At 44.3% G+C, this 21396-nt stretch overlaps 1 protein-coding gene across 1 annotated transcript in view; it reads left to right on the forward strand.

Annotated features, from left to right (window-relative positions):
• The first annotated feature begins 1183 nt into the window (after positions 1-1183).
• The window catches only part of B4GALT5 (beta-1,4-galactosyltransferase 5), a 74062-nt gene continuing 53849 nt past the window's right edge, over positions 1184-21396 (forward strand). Inside the window, exon 1 of the mRNA XM_030533640.1 lies at positions 1184-1337. Coding sequence (XP_030389500.1) covers positions 1220-1337 — 118 coding nt within the window. The 5' untranslated portion in view covers positions 1184-1219. The remainder of the gene's footprint in view (positions 1338-21396) is intronic.

Genomic DNA, 21396 nt, shown 5'->3' on the forward strand with positions numbered 1-21396 from the left:
GAGTGTCCAGTAGCAAAGCATTGTAAAGGCACTCAGCATTGCAGAACAAGTGGTGACACAGCCCCTCACTGCTCTGGATTGCACCCCTGAACCTTGACCAGACAATAAAAGGAGGTAATCAGGAATAGCTAATAGTTAATTTGCTTTAAATTCACATCCTACTTTATTCTGGATTAATTTCATGTATACACAAACCAATGTAATAGGAAAGCAAAAAGCATACTTCTGTAGTGTGAGTTGAATTGAAGGGTAATTTGAAGATGCTACAGCACCAGAGGATAATTTTCAGCCAGTGTAGAATGGGAGAGAAGGATAGTTTGTAGATGTATGTAGACATTGCATGGGTGCTCCAGTGTAAAACCCCAGAGCAGCAGACACACGTGCATGCTGAAATGCAAGGGGGAGAAGAGGCGGATACTTTTCAGAGGCTCCCTGGGTGTTGTAACCTGAGTGGGAACAGAAGAGAATTGACAGAGGGTACCAACCTGGGTATTGCAGTAGGACTGGGAGGGGTGGGTAAATTGCAGATAATTCCTGAGTGCTGTAGTGTGAGCATAGGGTAATGTGTAGACTCTCTCTAGGAGCTGAAGCAAGAGTGGGGGGAACTTTATAGAGGCTCTCTGGATGCTGGAGTGAGAATGGAGGGCACTTAGCAGATGCCCTTGTAGCTCAGTGATAAGTGCTGCAAAGAGATACCCCCTTGTTTTCAAACTATAGTACTCCCAGAGTGCTACAGAGTGAGTAGAAGGGTGTTTTCAGGGAGCCCCTGAATTCTGCAGTGTAAACTGAGTTTAGTTTGTGGACATCCGCTGAGTGTTTCATTATAAAACAAGGGGTGTTTGCAAATGGTTCCCAGTACTGCAGTGTAGGTAGCAAGGACTTCGCAGATGAACCCTAGTCGTTCTGCAGTGTAGGCTGAGGGGCGCTTGTGGCGTGTCCCAGTTCTGCAGTGTGGGCAGAGGGGAAGTTGGGGCGGGTCCCTATTCTGCAGTGTCGCCGGAGCGGAGTTTGCAGACGGTCCCTGCTCCGCCGCCTCTCTCGGGCCCCGCCCGCCCCGCGCGCCGGTGCCGTTCCGCGGGGGGAGCGCAGCCGGCTCCTCATTCATGCGGCGGGGCTGGGAGCTGGCGGCGGGTGATCGGCCGTAGAGCGCGGAGCCGCCCCCTCCCCGCCTGTGAGTGGCCGCGGGCTCGGGCAGGCGGATCGGAGCGGATCGGGGGCCATGCGGTGGCTCCGGGGGGCCTGGCGGCTGCTGCCCCGACGCTCGCTGGTGGCCCTGCTCTTCCTCTTCTCGCTCTCCTCCTCCTTCCTCTACTTCGTCTATGTGGCGCCCGGCATCGGTGAGAGGCGGCGGGGGGCTCCGGCGGGGGGGCCTGGACGCGCTGGGCTGGGGGGTCGCCTATGGCCCCGCCCCTCCCCCCTGCTCACGCGGGCGGGATCGCCTGCCCCCCTCCCGGGAGCGGGCCCCCCGGAGCGGGCAGGGGCGGGCGGGAGCGGGGCCAACCCCGCATGATCCGCGCCAGCCAGAAATTTCCAGAGAGCCCGGCCCAGAGAGGCTCGTTCCCCCTGGGAGTCCCGGAATCCTCCTGCTTTGGCCAGGTTGTGACACCGCCCAGGGCTGGCCGGCACCTGGCACCTCCGGGGGCGTGTGGCGTGGCCAGAGACCCGGCTGTGTAGGGCGTGTGGCTAAACAGGCAGCTTTGGGGCTTGCCCCCGAGGCTTCTCAACGTCTTGGGGCAAGGCCGCCGAAGGAGGTGGTTTCTGCTCGTACGGTTTTACCGGGGGTAGCTAATGGGGTAACACTGCGGGGGAGGGCAGGAAATGCTCCGTAATCCACCCTAGAACTTGGGGTGGCTTTTTTTTTTTTTTCAAAATAGGAAAATGACACAACCTCTATGTCCGCTGTGTTCCCTCGTGCCAAGGGGCGGGGAGAGCATTGGAAGAGGAAGCAAGTTTGTAAAGCCAATGAGCAATGACACCATTTTCCCTTTCAAACTGCCGTCCACTAGACAGCTATTAGCTATGTGCAATTAGATCATTACTAATTCAGTCTGGGGTCTTACTGCTAACTACCGAGTTATGAAAATGGTAACTGTTTGTTTTTAAAAAACCAAGAATGCTGTATTTCCAGATGTTCTCCAGTTGATTAGTTTGACAAGTTTGGTTTCTAATCCAGTACATGGTATACTGGGTATAGCTTGTGAAAGAGTGAACGTACTACTTCAGAGACCACATCACATCCTGATAAGCCTTTTCTGAGAAAAGGACTCAGGCAGTTTTCTTGTGTTTTGTACGTAAGCTGGTCTAGTCTAGTGCAAACTATTGATCTGAAAATTCATGGTGTGGTTTGCACCTTCTAATGTGAACAGATTAAAATCATGTTAGAAATGAAATACAACTGCTGTGCTTACCTAGCAGTTCTGAGAGTGTCCTGGGTTGATGGTCAAGCTTTCTATAGAAATCAGTTATAGAAAGTTAGTATTTTCATCACCTTCAGCATACTTTAGAACACCCGCTGTTTCTAACATGCAGAACTGATCCTTAGGGGTTTAGGTCCTGTTGGTATAATAAGAAAACCGGAAGGAGGGAGATATGTTCCTTGTGTGTATTAAATTTAGTAGCTGTAAATTAAGCCTTGGAGACTACAGGTGCCTAATGGAGCATAGATTAACATGACCATAAATTTGTATTATTAATACATTATTTTCTTCTGTTTGGTTAACATGCAGTTTGGTTTCAAGTATCAGAGGGGTAGCCGTGTTAGTCTTTATCTGTAAAAGCAGCGAAGAGTCCTGTGGCACCTTATAGACTAACAGACGTTTTGGAGCATGAGCTTTCGTGAGTGAATACCCACTTCCTCAGATGCATGGTTTCAGTGATTGAAAATATTTCTTCTATTGGCTTATAAGTAGATCATGAACTTTTTGATAACAGAATATGGAAATCAAAAGAAGCCCATTTATATAAAAAACCTGTAATGCAAAGTATGTGTCATGCATTATTCTAGCCTTGCAAAATTCTACTTTTCCTCTGACCTAGGACAAATATTTTTTTGATAATTCAGAATATATTATTCACTGATCAATCCACCTTGCTAAAGGATGGGCTGGTAATTACACAATTTTCCAAGGCTGCATTACTTCTGTTCCGATTTCTGAACGCTAGTTGAGTTTGGGCACTCATTTATGGCCTGCTATGGGTTAAATTCTGAGGCCGCTGATTTCCTGTTTATTGGAGAGTTCACTGTAAATGAGTTAAGTATTATCAAAAAAGTGTTAATGGTTTAAACTCCTTCCAACAAAAACCTTCTCCTCATTCTTGGAATGTCTTAGTGTGAAGTGTCTACTGTCTTCTAAGGAGCTAAACCAGGGGTAGGCAACCTATGACATGGGTGCTGAAGGCGGCACGCGAGCTGATTTTCAGTGGCGCAGTCAGTGCCTGGGTCCTGGCCACCAGTCTGGGGGGGCTGAGGGGGCTCTGCATTTTATTTAATTTTAAATGAAGCTTCTTAAACATTTTAAAAACCTTATTTACTTTACATGCAACAATAGTTTAGTTCTATCTTATAGACTTATAGAAAGAGACCTTCTAAGAACTTTAAAATGTATTACCAGCACGCAGAACCTTAAATTAGAGTGAATGAATGAAGGCTTGGCACAGCGCTTCTGAAAGGTGGCCGACCCCTGAGCTAAATCTTCCCTCTTGCTAGTCAGCCATAGTGCACCACATGCATGGTGAAATGGGCATCCACCCACCAAAATGCTATGGCTCGTAAAGTACACCAAAAATATTGTCAGAGTTCCATCAGAATCCTTTAATGTCCTGGTTTTTTTTCTAAAACCTTATTCTTACCTGGGGCTTGGGTAGCAATGGTGGCCTGTCTCTGTATTGTATCCACTGTAGAAATCTACACCGCTACCTGGGAGTTTGGTATGCACATTTACTAGCATGACTTTCTTGACTTGGCAACTAGACCTAATGCTCTTAGGGAGGGGAATTCTGCAATCATTGTTAAATTATAAAATCCCAAAATGACAATGTGGAAGCAATACAGAAGCACTGTCTAGCTCTTATTTGGGGAGAGTCTGAAGTGATGAGGAAGGGCTTGGGGAAAGTTAATATTGCTGTGTCTCTAGTTCTTAAGTAACTGTGCTGTAGTTCTTAATAGCTCTTCTGCATGGGGAGTGAAGTAAAACAGAATAAAAATGTTTACACAGTAACTCTAACAGTATCTGAACTATCTGAGGCTTTCTTATTCAAAGGATTGAGCTCGGTCTGTTTTTTCTTCTTACTCTGTGAAGAACCTGGAGAAGTCTCTGTACTAGTTTTAGCCCCCGTTGGATTCCTCAGTCAAGAGAGGTTGAGAGATCTTGCAGTCAGTCAGCTAAAGAATATAAAAGGTGGGGCTGATCTGCTGAATATTTAGTCAAATACACCATTGTATTGTATTGTATTGTTTTGTAGTCTGTATTTGAATAAAAATATAGGAGTAGAGTAACCTGCAGTCTTGACCACAAATTCTAGATGGTTGGTGAATGCAGATTATTTTAGGGAAGGGGTTGGGTTCTTTTCCTCTTGTTCTTGCTGTCTTTTCTGAAACGAATAAACTTTTTGTGTAGATGTTTTCAGATTGCTGCTTATGAGTGTTTAGGCTTGGATTCCCAGTTTTCAACTAGGGAAAAGGGGAGTTCAGTCCAAAGAGCAGGGTTGCTCTAGGTTCATTTTTGTTATCTTTTCTTCAGAAGTAGTGGAGGAACTCGTGACTTCTAGGGGGTGACTTCTGGGTTCTGCTCAGTGTGTACATGCACTACAAATTAGACTTCATCTATAAACAGGATTTTAAGTGTACAGTGTTGCACATACATGCTTGTGCTTTCTAAATGCCTTTGTTTGAAGTGCCAGCCATCTGTTTTCATTAGACTGTAGTTATTTCTCCTAATAAGACCTATTATTGCAACATAGGGTTCGTCTACACTATGAAATTCGGTCAAATTTATAGAAGTTGGTTTTTTAGAAATCATTTTTATACAGTCGATTGTGTGTCCCCACACAAAATGCTCCAAGTGCATTAAGTCGACAGACTGCTTCCACAGTACTGAGGCTAGAGTCAACTTCTGGAACGTGAACTGTGGGTAGCTAACCCACAGTTTCCACAGTCTCCGCTGCCCATTGGAATTCTGGGTCGAGATTCCAATGCCTGATGGGGCAAAAACAGTGTTGTAGGTGGTTCTGGGTACATGTCGTCAGGCCCCCCTCTCCCTCCCTCTGTGAAAGCAATGGCAGACAATCATTTCACGCCTTTTTTCCTGGGTTACCTGAGTAGATACCATACCATGGCAAGCATGGAGCCCGCTTAGCTCACCGTCACTGTAAGTCTCCTGGGTGCTGGCAGACATGGGACTGCATTGCTACACAGAGGCAGCTCATTGCCTTTTGGCAGCAGATGGTGCGTTACGACTGGTAGCCGTTATCGTCTTATTCCTGGGTGCTCTTTTAACCAACCTCAGTGAGGTCAGTTGGGGCGCCTGGGCAGACATAGGAATGACCTGGTTGAGTCACTCCTATCTTCTGCCGAACACATGACAATGGCTAGCAGTCCTACTGCACCATCTGCTGCCAGATTAAAAATGTAAAGGGTAGATGGAGTGAATCAAAACAAGAAATAGACCCGATTTGTTTTGTATTCATTTGCTTCCTCCCTCCCTCCCTGAAATCAACGGCCTGCTAAACCCAGGGTTTTGAGTTCAATCCTTCAGGGGGCCGTTCTGTGTGACATTTGTTTGTGTTTCTCCTCGATGCAAAGCCACTCCCTTTGTGGATTTTAATTCCCTGTAAGCCATGTTGTCAGTCGCCCCTCCCTCTGTCAGAGCAGACAATTGTGTTGCGCCTTTTTTCAGCCCAGACGCCATAGCACTGGGATCATGGGGCCTGCTCAGATCACTGGAGCAATTATGATCACTGCAAACACCATGTGCATTATCCTGGAGTATATGCAGAACCAGAACCTGCCAGAGCAAAACCAGGTGAGGAGGCGACGGCAGCGTGCTGATAAGGACATAGACATGGACACAGACTTCTGCCAAAGTACGGGCCCTGGCAGTGTACACATCATGGTGTTAATGGGGCAGGTTCATGCTGTGGAACGCCGATTCTGGGCCCGGGAAACAAGCACAGACTGGTGGGACCGCATAGTGTTGCAGGTCTAGGATGATTCCCAGTGGCTACGAAACTTTGGCATGCATAAGGACACTTTAATGGAACTTTGTGACTTGTTTTCTCTGCCCTGAAGCACCAGAATACCAAGATGAGAGTAGCCCTCACAGTTGAGAAGCGAGTGGCAATAGCCCTGTGGAACCTTGCAACGTCAGACAGCTTGGTCAGTCGGGCATCAATTTAGAGTAGGCAAATCTATTGTGAGGGCTGCTGTGATGCAGTTAGCCAATGCAGTCAAAGAGCTGCTGATATGAAAGGTAGTGACTCTGGGAAATGTGCAGGTCAGAGTGAATGGCTTTGCTGCAATGGGATTTCCTAACTGTGGTGGGGTGATAGATGGAACTCATATCCCTATCTTGGCACCGGAGCACCAGGGCACCCAGTACGTAAATCACAAGGGATACTTTTCCATGGTGCTGCAAGCAATGGTGGATCCCAAGGGACGTTTCACCAACAGCAACGTGGGATGGCTGGGAAAGGTACATGACGCTCGCGTCTTCAGGAGCTCTGGTCTGTTTCAAAAGCTGCAGGAAGGAACTTTCTTCCCAGACCAGAAAATAACCGTTGGGGATGTTGAAATGCCTATAGTTACCCTTGGGGACCCAGCCTGCCCCTTAATGTCATGGCTCATGAAGCTGTACACAGGCAGCCTGGACAGTAGTCAGGAGCTGTTCAACTATAGGCTTAGCAAGTGCAGAATGGTGGTAGAATGTCTATTTGGACTTTTAAAAGCACGCTGGTGCAGTTTACTGACTTGGATAGACCTCAGCTAAACCAGTATTCCCACTGTTGTTACTGCTTGCTGTGCGCTCCACAATATCTGTGAGAGTAAGGGGGAGACATTTATGGTGGGATGGGAGGTTGAGGTAAATCGCCTGGCTGCTGATTACGTGCAGCCAGACACCAGGGCGGTTAGAAGAGTACAGGAGGACATGGTGTGCATGAGAGAAGCTTTGAAAACCAGTTTCATGATTAGCCAGGCTACTGTGTGCAAGTTCTGTTTTTCTCCTTGATGAACCCCTCCCCCCCATCTTGGTTCACTCTACTTCCCTGTAAGCTAGCCACCCTCCCCTCCCTGCTTCGATCACCGCTTGCAGAGGCAGTAAAGTCGTTGTTGCTTCATATTCATGCATTCTTTATTAATTCATCACACAAATAGGAGAATAACTGCCAAGGTAGCCCGGGAGGGGTGGGGGAGGAGGGAAGCACCGAGTGGGGTGGGGGAGGAGGGAAGGACAAGGCCACACTGCACTCTAAAACTTAAAAACTTTTTGAAAGCCAGCCTTCTGTTGCTTGGGCAATCCTCTGGGGTGGAGTGGCTGGGTGGCTGGAGGCCCCCCCACCGCGTCCTTGGGCGTCTGCGTGAGGAGGCTATGGAACTTGGGGAGGAGGGCTGTTGGTTACAGAGGGGCTATAGCAACGGTCTGTGCTCCTGCTGCCTTTCCTGCAGCTCAGCCATATACTGAAGCATATGAGTTTGATCTTCCAGCTGCTTGAGCATTGACTCTTGCCTTCTGTCAGCAAGCTGACGCTACTTATTCTCTTCAGGCCGCCACCTGTCCTCACGTTCTCTTGTGCTTTCCTGCACTCTGACATTGTCTGCCTCCACACATTCTGCTGTGCTCTGTCAGTGTAGGAGGATAGCAGGAGTTCAGAGAACATTTCATCCCAAGTGTGGTTTTTTTTTGCCTTCTAATCTTCGCTAGCCCCTGGGAAGGAGAAACATTTGCAGCTGGTGGAGGAAAAGGGAGAGTGATAGTTAAAAAGACACTTAGAGAACGAGTACACTGTTTCATGTTAAACCTTGCTGTTCACATTACACAGCACGTGCTTTTGTTACAAGGTTGCATTTTGCCTCTTGTATTGAGGGCCTGCTAGTTTGGAGCGAGAGATCACTCACGCTTCACCCCTCCCCCGCACCGCGTGGCTAACAGCAGGGAACATTTCTGTTCAGCAACAGCCCAGCAGGAACGGGCACCTCTGAATGTCCCCTTAATAAAAGCACCCTATTTCAACCAGGTGACCATGAGTGAGATCACTCTCCTGAGGATAACACAGCGAGATATAGAATGGATGTTGTTTGAATGCCAGCAAATACCAGGACCGTACGCTGCCTGCCATGCTTTGTTATGCAATGATTCCCGACTAAGTGCTACTGGCCTGGCGTGATAAAGTGTCCTACCATGGTGGACAGAATAAGGCCACCCTCCCCAGAAACCTTTTGCAAAGGCTTTGGGAGTACATCCAGGAGAGCTTTATGGAGATGTTCCTGGAGGATTTCCGCTCCATCCCTATACACATTAACAGACTTTTCCAGTAGCTGTACTGACCGCAAATGCCAGGGCAAACTAATCATTAAACATGCTTGCTTTTAAACCATGTGTAACATTTACAAAGGTACACTCACCAGAGGTCTCTTCTCTGCCTTCAGGGTCTGGGAGCACACCTTTGGTGGGGTTGGGAGTTACTGGCTCCAGGTCCAGGGTGAGATACATATCTTGGCTGTTGGGGAAACTGGTTTCTCCACTTCCTTGCTGTGAGCTATCTTCAGTCTCTTCATCATCATCTTCCTCATCCCCCAAACCCATTTCCGTGTTGTGTGATTCTCCATTGACAGAGTCAAAGCACAGGGTTGGGGTAGTGGTGGCTGCACCCCCTAGCATGGCATGCAGCTCATCATAGAAGCTGCATGTTCAGGGCTCTGATTTGGAGTGGCCATTTGCCTCTCTGGTTTTTTGGTAGGCTTGCATGAGCTCCTTAATTTTCATGCATCACTGCTTTCCGTCCCTGTTATGGCCTCTGTCCTTCATGCCCTTTGAAACTTTTTCTAATGTTTTGGCATTTCATTTACTGGAATGGAATTCAGCTAGCATGGGTTCATCTCCCCATATGGCGAGCAGAATCCCATACCTCCCATTTGGTCCATGCTGGAGCTCTTTTGCGATCCTGGGACTCGATCATGGTCACCTCTGCTGATGAGATCTGCACTCACCTGCACCCTGCCACGCTGGCCAAACAGGAAATGAGATTCAAAAGTTTGCAGGCCTTTTCCTGTCTACCTGGCCAGTGCATCTGAGTTGGAGCACTCTGGGATTGCTCCCGGAGGCCAATACCATTGAATTGGGTCTACACTACCCCAAATTCGACCCGGCAAGGCCAATTTCAGCGCTAATCGCCTCGTCGGCAGTGGAGTAAAGAAATCGATTTAAAGAGACCTTTAAGTCAAAAAAAAAAAAAGTCATTGTGTGGAGTGGTCCAGGCTTAAATCGAGGTAATGCTGCTAAATTTGACCTAAAATCGTAGCGTAGACCAGGCCTAACAGATTTATTTGGGCATAAGCTTTCGTGGGTAAAAAGCGTCACTTCTTCAGATGCATGGAGTGAAAGTTACAGATGCAGGCATTATGTGTCATTCTATAATGCCTTCATCTGTAACTTTCACTCCATGCATCTGAAGAAGTGACGCTTTTTACCCACGAAAGCTTATGCCCAAATAAATCTGTTAGTCTTTAAGGTGCCACTGGACTCCTTTTTGTTTTTGTGGATACAGACTAACACGGCTACCCTCCTGATACTTGACACCAGGACAAAAACGCTGTTAACTCTGATCTGATCCTGCATCATCATTGTTGACTAGACCTGCTGGCCTCAACTGATCAAAATTGCAAACCTTGAACCTGAAAGTTAAGTTTTAAAATCAAGAATTAACTGTATTAACAAGTATTGCAGTGTTAGAGATATCACTATCCTTTTGTTTTTTGGTCTGAATTGCTTTATTGTCTCAAAAACAAGGAGCAGTAAAATTGGTTAATTCTACTTGATCCTGTGCTTCTAGATGAGTGTTTCTCAACTGATGGATCATAACCCCCAAGGGGATCACAAAAGGCAATTGAGGGGGTCATGAGACATTGAAAATTGTATTACCTAAAGCAAATAAAATTTTGTTTCCCTTCTCCCCTCATGCACTGACCCGTCAAGTTCAAGTACTTTCTGTCAGCCTTTTGAAACATGCACACAGATTAATCGTCCAGGCTTATCATTATTTGTACATCTTTGACTTGTACAGTAAACGTGGGGGGTCCTAAAAATATTGGACTTTGAATAAAGGGCTGCCTGCTCTAGAAAGGGTGAAAAACATTGTTCTAGGTTAATTCCAAATCTTGAGACAAAAAGAATAATTCATTGGCACTAATGAGGCTAATAAATGACTAGCATCCTCAGGTACTGGACCAGGTTTTGTAGAAAACAACCAAGTTCTGCAAATTGTCTACATTAAAGCAATACTTAATAGTTGATCACATTTTAAAACCACTGGTAAGGATACTTCTAATTCTAAAGGAGATGTAAGCCCGTGCTTAGGGAATGGAGTTAGTATTGCCAATTCCAGGGTCAAAAACCAGAAAGTAGTTTTGAAAGCCCTGTCTTGGGTAGGCAAGGTTGTTTTGTGCATCTTGGCAGCAGAGAAGCTGAGCGCCCACCCATATCTTAAAATTTTATTCTGTCATCCATCACCATAGCATCTGAGAACATTCAAGGTAACATCAGCAGAAACAGTAAAGTTCCTGAGGTGTCTTCTCTTCCTCTCCCGCCCCCCTTTTGGAGTGACAATGGGGGAGTCCGCCTACCTGTTGTCGTCATCAATACCATATGTGTGCAGGGAAGAGTTTTGAGACTTTCTTCCCCAGTTAGTCTGGATGGGGAGTCCTGCCTCGCGGCAAGATAAAACTGTTAATGTGGTCTCATGCTCTTTTGTGTAGCATGAGCTGAGGACCCCACTTCTGACCATGTGTGCCCTCCTCCCCTCGAAACATTTCCGTGTTTATCGGATCACCCTCATGTGTCTGGAATACTAGGTGAATGCGTGCTTTAGAAATAAAGGTAAACCCACACCCTCTCCTCTGCAACTAACTAGTCATTGTCTGAGATGCAAGAATTACTTGAGAGAATTTGGTAGGATTTGATCCCCTCTCACCCTCGGTGCAAGGAGACACTTTCCAGGAGATGCACTTCTCTGCTTTCTCCATCTCTTCCACTCCCAGCAATGTTCTTTTCTCGTATGATACCTAGCTTCCTATAACTCTCTCTCTTCTGGTTGTCCCTTGGGATCTCTCTGGATGCTGTTGCCCTCAGTGTCCATTCTTCAGGCCTCCCTTTTTCCAGTTGCCAGAGAATCTTAAGATCTCAATGTTCTAGCCCCCTTCTGTTAAACAGTATGTTGGGGGTTGCCTGTTTATGCTGTGGCTAGCAGGAGGGCAGGATTCAACTGTAAATCCTCCAGCTGTCACCAGTGCACATGCAAATTAGGTGCACCAAGCTGTGCATACGTTAATACAATAAAGTTCTTGAAAATTTCACCGTTTAGCCTTGACTGCTCTAAAGAATTTCTAATTAAAATTTTCCACCATTGTCACTGGTTCAGTTGCACTGGTGTGAGCCATACTGGGGGGCTTTGTGTAGATGGGCTGCTAGTACAATGTCAGTTAAATTTGCTCTGATGAGATTTAATTGGGACAATGGTGAAAAAAACTAGGGCTGTGGAACTATTAAAAAAGATATTCACAATCATGAGATTAAAGAAATAGTCATGATTAATCACAGTTTAATCACACAGTTAAACAATAACAGAATACCAATTTAAATTTATAATAATCTTTATGAATATTCTCTGCATTTTCAAATACTGATTTCAGTTATAACACAGAATACAAAGTGTAAGTGCTCACTTTATAGTTTTGATTGCACTCTTTTTTTTTTACAGTGCAAATGTTTGTAATCTGCAAGTCAAAGCATGAAGGGGCATAAGAAATTTTTAAAATCTAGTTAATTTGTTTTGCATTAATTGCTTGAGTTAACTAGTTAATTGCTTGTAAAATTTCCATGGGCCTAGAGTAGACAAGGCTTCAGTTGGCATGTTCATTGACATTCTTCTGAATTAATAGGACAATTCACACTTCCTTGGTGCTATTTAAGCTTGTTGGTGTATTTGCATGTTGACAGTTCCCATCACAACTAGAAGAGCTGTCTTTTTAGCATTGACCTTTCCTTAAGCTATTGGAAATATCTCACTGGTACAGTTCAACCAATGAGAGTAATTGTGGGAGTGAACTTCAAGTGGCTGCCACCATTTTAGGTAGTGTCTAACCCCTCTGAACAGATCTACGCAACCATTTGTCTATAGTTGTCTATAGTGACAGACTCCAGGAATTCAATCTATTTAGCTTAACAAAGAGAAGGTTAAGGGGTGACTTGATTACAGCCTGGTGACATGGGGGAACAAATATTTGATACTGGGCTCTTCAGTCTAGCTGATGAATAATGTGATCCAGTGGCAAGACATTGAAGCCAGACAAATTCAGACTGGAAATAAGGTGTAAATTTGTAACAGCAAGGGTAATTAACCATTGCAACAATTGATGAAGGGTCAGAGTGGATTTCTTGATCAGTGAATTTTAAATCAGGGTTGGATGTTTTTCTACAAGGGATGCTCCAGGAATTATTTTGGGGAAGTTCTGTGGCCTGTGTTATACAGGAGATCAGACTAGTTTATCACAATGGTCCTTTCTGGCCTTGGAATCTATGAATATGGTTTAAATGCTGACAGCTTGGCTAGCACTAACATTTTTGCTGTAATAGTGGGAAATCCTTAAAAGAACTTCAAGACTGTATTGTTGGCAAACCTAGGGAAATGAAAGGTCAAATTCTGTTGGAAATAGACAAACTTGTCAGGTATTCATGAGGAACCTGAAGTTCTTGGGATTTGGATTTGCCCCTGTTTTTTTCCTCTGAACCATGGGTAGCCCCACCCTTTCCTGTTCTTGACAAAACATCCTTGCTCATGAAACCATCTACCCTCCTTAGCATCCTGCAAGCTAGAGCCTGCACAGAGTGAAAGAATGAATGTAAACACACCCAACCTCTAATTCTCCTTGGTACTTGAACAAAATACTTTTTGCGTGCACACACGTGTTTAAATAAAATCTGCCTTCCCGGCCCACATAAGAACTATTTACTTCTGCTGATTGCATAAATCCAGTGGGTTTTTCCCCACCCCAAGAAACCTGTGAATCAGGGGCGGCTCTGTTTTTTGCCGCCCCAAGCATGACAGTCAGGCAGCCTTCGGCAGCATTTCTGTGGGAGGTCCACTGGTCACGCAGATTCGGCAGCAGTTCTGTGGGTGATCTGCCGGTCGCGCACCTTCAGCGTACCCGCTGTGGAAACCGCGGGACCGGCGGACCTCCTGCAGAAATGCCGCCAAAAGCTGCCTGACTGCCACCCTCAGAGCAACTGGCAGGCCGTCACCTGCAGCTTGCTGCCCCTGGCACGTGCTTGCTGTGCTGGTGCCTGGAGCCACCCCTGCTGTGAAATTTAATATTCAGCTCTTTCTTGTCACTATCTTGTTTCTGGTTTGGAAAGGGTTATTAGAGAGAATACCACATAACCATTAATTGCCATTGTGCATTATGCCTCATGGTAAACTGAGCGGCACTATTAACATGGATTGGTTGTTAAAGACAGAGTTTCAAAGGCCCAAAGAGCCACCAGTTCATATTTGGGCTCCTTACTGAAAGAGCAGTCTGTTTTTATTGACTTACGGTAAAACTACTCAGGGCAATAAATAAGTTAAAGGGATGCTAGTGAGAATCATAGGACGCATTTTTGTTTACTTCTCAGAACATGTCTTATTTCAGTGTCTAGCTGATAACTTCAATAAGGGCCATAAAGCAAATGTGGTTTAAATCACAAAATGCAACTGCATTGGCTTTAACTGTGCAATAAACAAGAGAACCACACATCCATATCCTTCAGTCTGCTCCCAAAGTTCTGAAAATAGGGTTTTCCAACTTTGTTTCCAAGTCTACGCTTGCGTCCTCCAATTAAGAATAGTGCACAATTTCAGTGGGACACATGCCCAGAAGTAGATTTGTGTAAATTGCATACATACACAGAAGCCAACACTGAAGCAGGGAGTTGTAAATCTACACACGCACACCTCTCAAAAGCACAGATTTAGTTTGAGCTAAACAGTTTTATTTTAAGTTTTAATCTATGTTGCACTGTGTGTTCCTTAACTATCACATTTTTGGTTGCTTGTTGAGCCATTGCTGTAGAAATCGGTGTGGTTTTTATGCTAGTATAGTCAAAATGCTAGTTTAGCTCTCCTAAAAATGTAGTCCTCTCTTGCAAATGCAGTTTTGAAATTTAACAGGAATTAGGGAGTAACATTCCAACTTTCTATCGCAGTTCAAAGTAATAGCAGTGCTTTCACAAATCAGTTGTGGAGTCAGTTATTGTTCATCTTGAGCATTTTCACCTTAAGTTAGGAATCTCCAACAACTTGTTTTTGGTTATTTTTCAGGATTGTTGCTACATTGACCTTAATGCTTAGGAAAGGCCTTCACATTGTAATTGTGTACTGCCTTCTGTATTCCAGAAGTGTTTTCCTTCAGATTTTGCCTTTGACAGGAGGTTTTTCTTCAAACCTGTGCTTGCATTGGGAATCTCATTTGGCTGAACCTGGAAATTGCAGAGAAGCTAAATCATTGGGTTAAAAAAGCCCTTTCTATCTAGTAGAGTTGTAATTCACTTTTACTTCTCCAAACATAGTGGATAACAGATGTCTGCTCCAGACTCATCAGTAGGGACGCTGGTTATGGTAAAATAACAAAGAACTTGGTTTTAGCATGGTAGCAAAGTTCTTGAGTGCACCTTCTCTTTTCTGTCCAGTGCTTAGACATTTTCTCTCAATAAACAGTAGCGCAATAAAAGGGAATCTAAAATTACACAATTGCTACTAATGTGCCATTCTACATATTGCTCTTAACCTGTTGTTGTCCTTCCCTGTAAAATGTCTCACTTAATTGTTGTCAAATGTGATACTGTTTAATTGTATAATGTATCATTCTGACAAATCTCAAGTGCTCCGCAGTTAGTGGTGGAAATGTTACAGTAAGGTGGTGAGGGAATCTGGGCATAGCTGACAAGACTTGGAGGGTTGCGATGGTAAGCATTGCCATTGGAAACAGCTCAGGAGCTATTAGCAGTGTGGAAAAAGTGAATTGTAACTTGAGCTCTGTTTTGCAATGAGAGACAATAAGGTGAGCTGAGTCCTATAAAGAGGTGGTCAGGTTCAGCCCCTTCAGAGATAAGTGGAGATGTGAAAGAAGAATACCAGAATTACTGCAGCAGAGAAAGAGGGAAGGGCATCAGAGACATCAGTCATTGTTTGTTTCTTACTTGGGGGGGAGAGAAATCTCCAGGAAATGTACCCAAGGCAAAATCAGTAATGAGGACACAAGCAGCACTTGAGCATCCTTTGCCCCATGGGCATCAGTAATTTTGTGTTAGTTTAGTCTTCTAATTCACCATGGTCACAAATGTAGATCCAGATTAGTTGACTCCCAGGGAGGTATCATTGATCACTACCTGGCCCTCTGAAAAAAATTAAAAATAAATAAGACCCCAAGCAAATCAAACAAAAAGCACTGTACCCCCAAACAGTTTTTTTTAATACCCTGATAAAGGAACAGAACTAGATTTCCATGAAATCCACTGGGGATCTTACTATTGCCAGCTATCACTGAAATGAGCAACAGTACAAAACTCTTGGACAGAATGCTTGAGTAGTTTTAAATACTTGGTTTACCTAAGCATGCTGCTCAGTGGTAGAATTAAGAGTTAACAGATGTACTATGTTAAGCATGGCATAAGACTGACGACAAACATGATGAATAATCCCAGCTTTATGTCTCGGAGATTAATTTTAGGACTAAAGATTCTCTTCTTTTAAAAGAACATGCAACTAAGGAGACCCACTTCAGCCATTTCTTACTATTGGGTACGAGAATTGTCTACACTATAGCCATGTTTACACACAGTTATTACAAGCATTGCTTCTGCAGCCAGTGTGTCTTAATACCCAAGTGAGGGCTGGTCCACGCTACAGGGGGGAAATCGATCTTAGATACGCAACTTCAGCTATGTGAATAACGTAGCTGAAGTCGAATATCTAAGATTGGATTACTCACCCGTCCTCACCACGCGGGATCGATGTTCGCGGCCCTCCCTGTCGATTCCGGAACTCCGTTGGGGTTGATGGAGTTCCGGAATCGATATAAACGCGCTCAGGGATCGATATATCGCGTCTAGATGAGACGCGATATATCGATCCCCGAGCAATCGATTTTAACCCGCCGATACGGCGGGTAGTCTGGATGTAGCCTGACAGAGGATGTCAGGGCTACAGCTCTCTCTCTCTCTCTTTCTTAACATACGTTAGTTGGGAGCATTCTTTTTGGCAAGGCTAAAGACTTGCATGTTTGGATACCAGGCTCAATAAAAATGTAAGTTACTGGTGTTTTTTAATATGCCTGTTAGGTGTCAGTTATGTTGAACAGTGTTATCTGACTTGGATTTCTTTTGGGTGCTCAGTATTGTAGATTTAAATAGTGTAAAAATAGATATTCACTGTAGACAACTAAATATTGACAAATTTTATAAGTGCTTATGTACAAATGCAGGAAGTCTAAATACTAAGGTGGGTGAACTTGAGTGCCTGATATTAAATGAAGATCTTGGTATAATAGGCATCACAGAAACTTAGTGGAACAACGATAATCAATGTGACACGGTGATACCAACATACAGAATATGTGGGGATGACAGAGTAGGTCATACTAGTATGGGAGTGGCACAGTGTGAAGGAAAGAAGTCAAATATAATAAAAATCTAAATGAATCCAACTGTACCATAGAATCTCTATGGCTAGAAACCATATTCTTGAATAAAAAGTGTACAGCAGTAAGAATATACTACTGACCACCTGATCAAGATGGTGACTGACTGTGAAATGCTCAGAGAGATTAGAGGGGCTACAAAAACAGAAACCATGTAATAAAGGGGTCTAAATTCGCTGTTATCACTCGAGAGATCTTGGAGTCATTGTGGATAGTTCTCGGAAAACATTTGTTCAATGTGCAGTGGCAGTCAAAAAAGCTAACAATGTTAGGAACCATTAGGAAAGGGATAGATGATAAAGCAGAAAATATCATAATGCCACTATATAATTCCATGATACACCCACACCTTGAATACTGTGTGCAGTTCTGATTGCCCCATCTCAAAAAAAGATCTATTAGAATTAGAAAAGGTACACAGAAGGGCAACAACAATGATTAGGGGTACCGAGCTGCTTCCCTATGAGGAGAGATTAAAAATGCAGGGACTGTTCAGTTTGGAAAAGAGACTAAAGGGTGATATGATAAAGGTTTATACCAATATGAATGATGGAGAGAAAATGAGTAAGGAAGTGTTATTTACCCCCTATAAAAAACCCAAGAGCCAGAGGTCCCCCAACAAAGACAGTAGGATTAAAACAAACATAAGTACTTCTTCACACAATGCACAGTCACTCTGTGGAACTCATTGCCAGGGGATGTTGTGAAGGCCAAAAGGGTTCAAAACAGAATTAGATAAGTTCATGGAGGGTAGATCCATCGTTGGCTATTAACCTAGATGGTCAGAGGTGCAACCACAGACTCCGGGTGTTCCTAAACCTCTGACTGGAAGAAGCTGGGATTGGAGGACAGGGGATATATAATTTTGAATGATTGCGCGGTTCATTGCCTCTGAAGCGTCTGGCACTGACCACTATAGGAAGACAGAATACTGGACTACATGGACCATTGGTCTGACCCAGTATGGCCATTCTTATGTTCTTCTTTGCTGTATTCTCTCCATCAGGTGGAATTCATGCAGGCTAATAGAATAAGCCACAGTAGCTTCCTATTTCGTGGGTTTTCTTGTAAAACAGTTATGTGGATCAAAGCCTTATCACAACAGTATGCAGTGGGCAAAGCCTTATATGGCATTGCTACTGTCCAGCCAGTTGTAGTGTTGTGCTTGGCTCTCTGCTATTTGCAAAATGAATGAATAACCTGTAGAAATGTCATAATTTCAAAACAGTGGTTGAATCCATCATAATTACCTCCAGGGACGCATGCCGAAATCAGATGTTGTTCACAATTAGCATTGTGCCAAATCGCTCTCTGACCAGTGTAAACAGACATGGATTACTTTTCTTCCTGAATGTTGCCAGACTTTGTCCTGAGTGGACTGAGGAAACAACTTTCTGTATCTTCCATGAACAGCCTACCACAAGTAGTTCAACTCTGGAGATTGGTCATAGGCACTGACTCTGTGGATGCTATGGGGTTTGAGCACCCCTGGGGGAAAAAAATAGTGGGTGTTCAGCACCCACCAGCCACACCTGATTGGGTGTGCCACTGAACAGCTGTTTGGTGCCTGGGGGAGGGGCTTGGGGGAAGGTGGAGAGCTGTGAGGGCCTTGGGGAGCTGGGATGGGAAGAGGTGGACTGAAGGCAGGGCCTTGGAGCCGAGCGGGGTGGAACACCCTCAGGATTGAGGGTGGAAAAAAAACTCAGTGCCTATGAGATTGATGCCCATCTCTCTCTACCTGCAAGAGTGCTTTTTCCTAGCTGGGTTCACTCGGGGTTTTTCCTAAATAGACTGCGTGGTGTAGCTGTGTTTTTATGGCATCAGTGGATCCCTATGGGAGAACTTCAGCCTCCTGTTTCTGAGAGAAGCAGAGGAATCACAGCTGTGGCCATCAATGCCTGAATAATAAGCTGTCTTGGAGGCTGAAAAACTAGAACTGACGGCACGGAAGGCTGCAGTGTCAGCCAGGGTCCTGGACAATTCAGGTGGCTACAGTTGTGGAGACAAAGGGTCTGGCAACTGCTGACTTGTTTTCTGAGCCCACTGTCTGTCTTTTCCAGGTGGACTAATTATATTAACTCAGACAGTGTCGGAAGCAAACCCTGGAGACTAGGTCGGAAGGGAAAGGGAGATGAAAATATAGGGATCTATATGTGTGTTGCGACTTTTCCTGTATCAGTGCCATAATGTAGGCAAAGTTTAACTTCCAAACAGAGCATGAATCTTTAAGAACTAAGCAATCTGAAATTTCTGAGGGTCTCAGTTGCTGAACGGAAGTGGGTGAATGGTAACAGTGGGATTTTTGAGGTGGAAAGGCCACACATGCCTACATATAAATGTGTTACTATTGATGTGCATTTCGATCTAGCTGATGTTTTATGGACTCTTATGGATTATTCCTCCAAGCACAGTGCTTACACAGGTATTCAAATAGAGAAAATGCGATAGTTGTCTAAGGGCAGGATAAAAACAATTGTCACTGAACAATTGGACTCATAAAAGGCCGCTCTGTGTGTGTAACTAATTTGCTGATTAGACGGAGCGCCTTAGAAAGAGAGATGTTTCCATACCAGGTTTTCCATCTGGCTAGCTATACTTTGAACAGTGAAGCATTTGTGTGGTGGTGATAATACTTGAACATCTTCCACATAAAGAGCTCAAAGTACTTTATCAATGGTAAAGTAATTCCTTCCTTAGAGACATCTTGAAACTTATCTTTATTTGTACAGTAGGCTATTGAAACACAAAAAGATAAATTGTTTCCCAATGGTGGAGTGGAGAATAAACTCCACAAGTTCTGACTGGGATCAAGATGGTGATGTAGTCTATATGGTTCCTATTTTTTGGACCTGTTGAACTAGCACGCTTTACATTAAAGTTACAGTTCCAAGAAATTATAGGATTCCTGGATCTTTCTGGAACTGTTTTATTTTGCAGGCAAAGACTGCCTCTGCTAGCTTTTGGGTCTGTCTTTTTGGTCTGTTTTCTAGTGCCTAGCACAATGGTCTTCTGGCTTTTTACCAGGGCTCTTAGGTACTATGATAATGTAAATAATAATTGAAGTGTGATGTAACTTCCCAAGCAGAGTATCCCTGGAGATACACAAATGAATCGTAATCTGTTACTGGAATAGTCCCAGAAGCAATGAAAGGATTGTACATGTAATCAGTCCCCGTAGGAAATGCCTCTGGAGTGTGTAGTTACTGCATAACATTCAAAAGGCAGAGAGACTGTGGCCTAACTTCAGTTGTAATGGAGAATTTCCAGTTTGTTCTTTTTGTGGTCATTTATAGTTAATCTGAAAACGCACATGTTCTCATCCTCTGTTGGGATGTGTCTTAAAGGTCTAAGTCTCTCTAAAAACACCTACAGTCTGTGTGAAATAGAGTAAAATCTTGACATGATTATCTTAGTGTTTCATCTTTCTGAGGTAGATAAGCTTCCTGGAACTGTTATGATGTTTTTCCAATGCCACTTTAAGATGAGGCTGTGTGGATGTTAAAGATCTGTCCTTAGCTACAGCCTGTCAGGATTATGTTAGTTCCCTGAGTTAATTTGGGTAGTGTTGGATCTCTCAGCATTATGGAAGTTGTAATCAGGTTCACGAAGGTCATGCTGCACTTTAAAACCTTCCAATAGTCATCCTACAGTTGGGGAAGTTTAACATGATCCTTTCAAAGCTGAGAGAGCCACCTTTAGAATCGCTCTCTGAAATAATGTTCTCTAGATTTTTGCCTCATGACAGCAGCTTCAGTATGCATGGTGCATGTTCTTTAGGTTTCCGGGGCTGAGTGATGCTGCAGTACACATCATAAGCCTAAGGTGTTGCTATGGACTCCTCCTGCAGGCCTTCCAAAGTTGGTGTCAAATTCCACCTAATAAATCATCTTGCTAAATGTTTGCTGCACCTGCATGCCTATCCACAACCACTGCTTCTAAAAAAACCTTAACTTTTTCATCTGGAGAGGCTGCAACTCTCTAGTGTAGCCATGGCCTGAGAGATTGGAGAATATCCATCCAGCTCTTGAGCCATTTGATACTACAGTAGTGCGGTAGGTCAAGCAATTTCCAAGAGAATCACGTTTATATAGCTAGCTGCTTGCACTTCCTTGGTAGGCCTACAACTCCAAGCTCATGTTAAAGCTCATTGAGTCAGAGGAATGTCAGCTTCCCCAGCTAGCCTTCTGGAAGGGAACAAGTTGGAGGCCAGCAGGGCATCTGCGTAACTTTCAAAACATTATTGGTTGGACTGACCAAATGTACATCTTGCACATCACAATCTGTGTCTGGGTTACAAGTTCCCCAACATTCCCAGCTCTGTGAAATCAGTGTGTTCCAATTGTGGTGATGGAGAGTTTGAGTTACTTTGTATGTTATGCTAAACTTTTCTCACTTTTCACCCCCTTTTTTGACTTGTTTGTTGAAGTTTGTGGAGGTCACTTTTGTGTGCTACT

This window comes from Gopherus evgoodei, chromosome 14 (assembly GCF_007399415.2).
Source record: "Gopherus evgoodei ecotype Sinaloan lineage chromosome 14, rGopEvg1_v1.p, whole genome shotgun sequence".
Taxonomy (NCBI): Eukaryota; Metazoa; Chordata; order Testudines; family Testudinidae; genus Gopherus; species Gopherus evgoodei.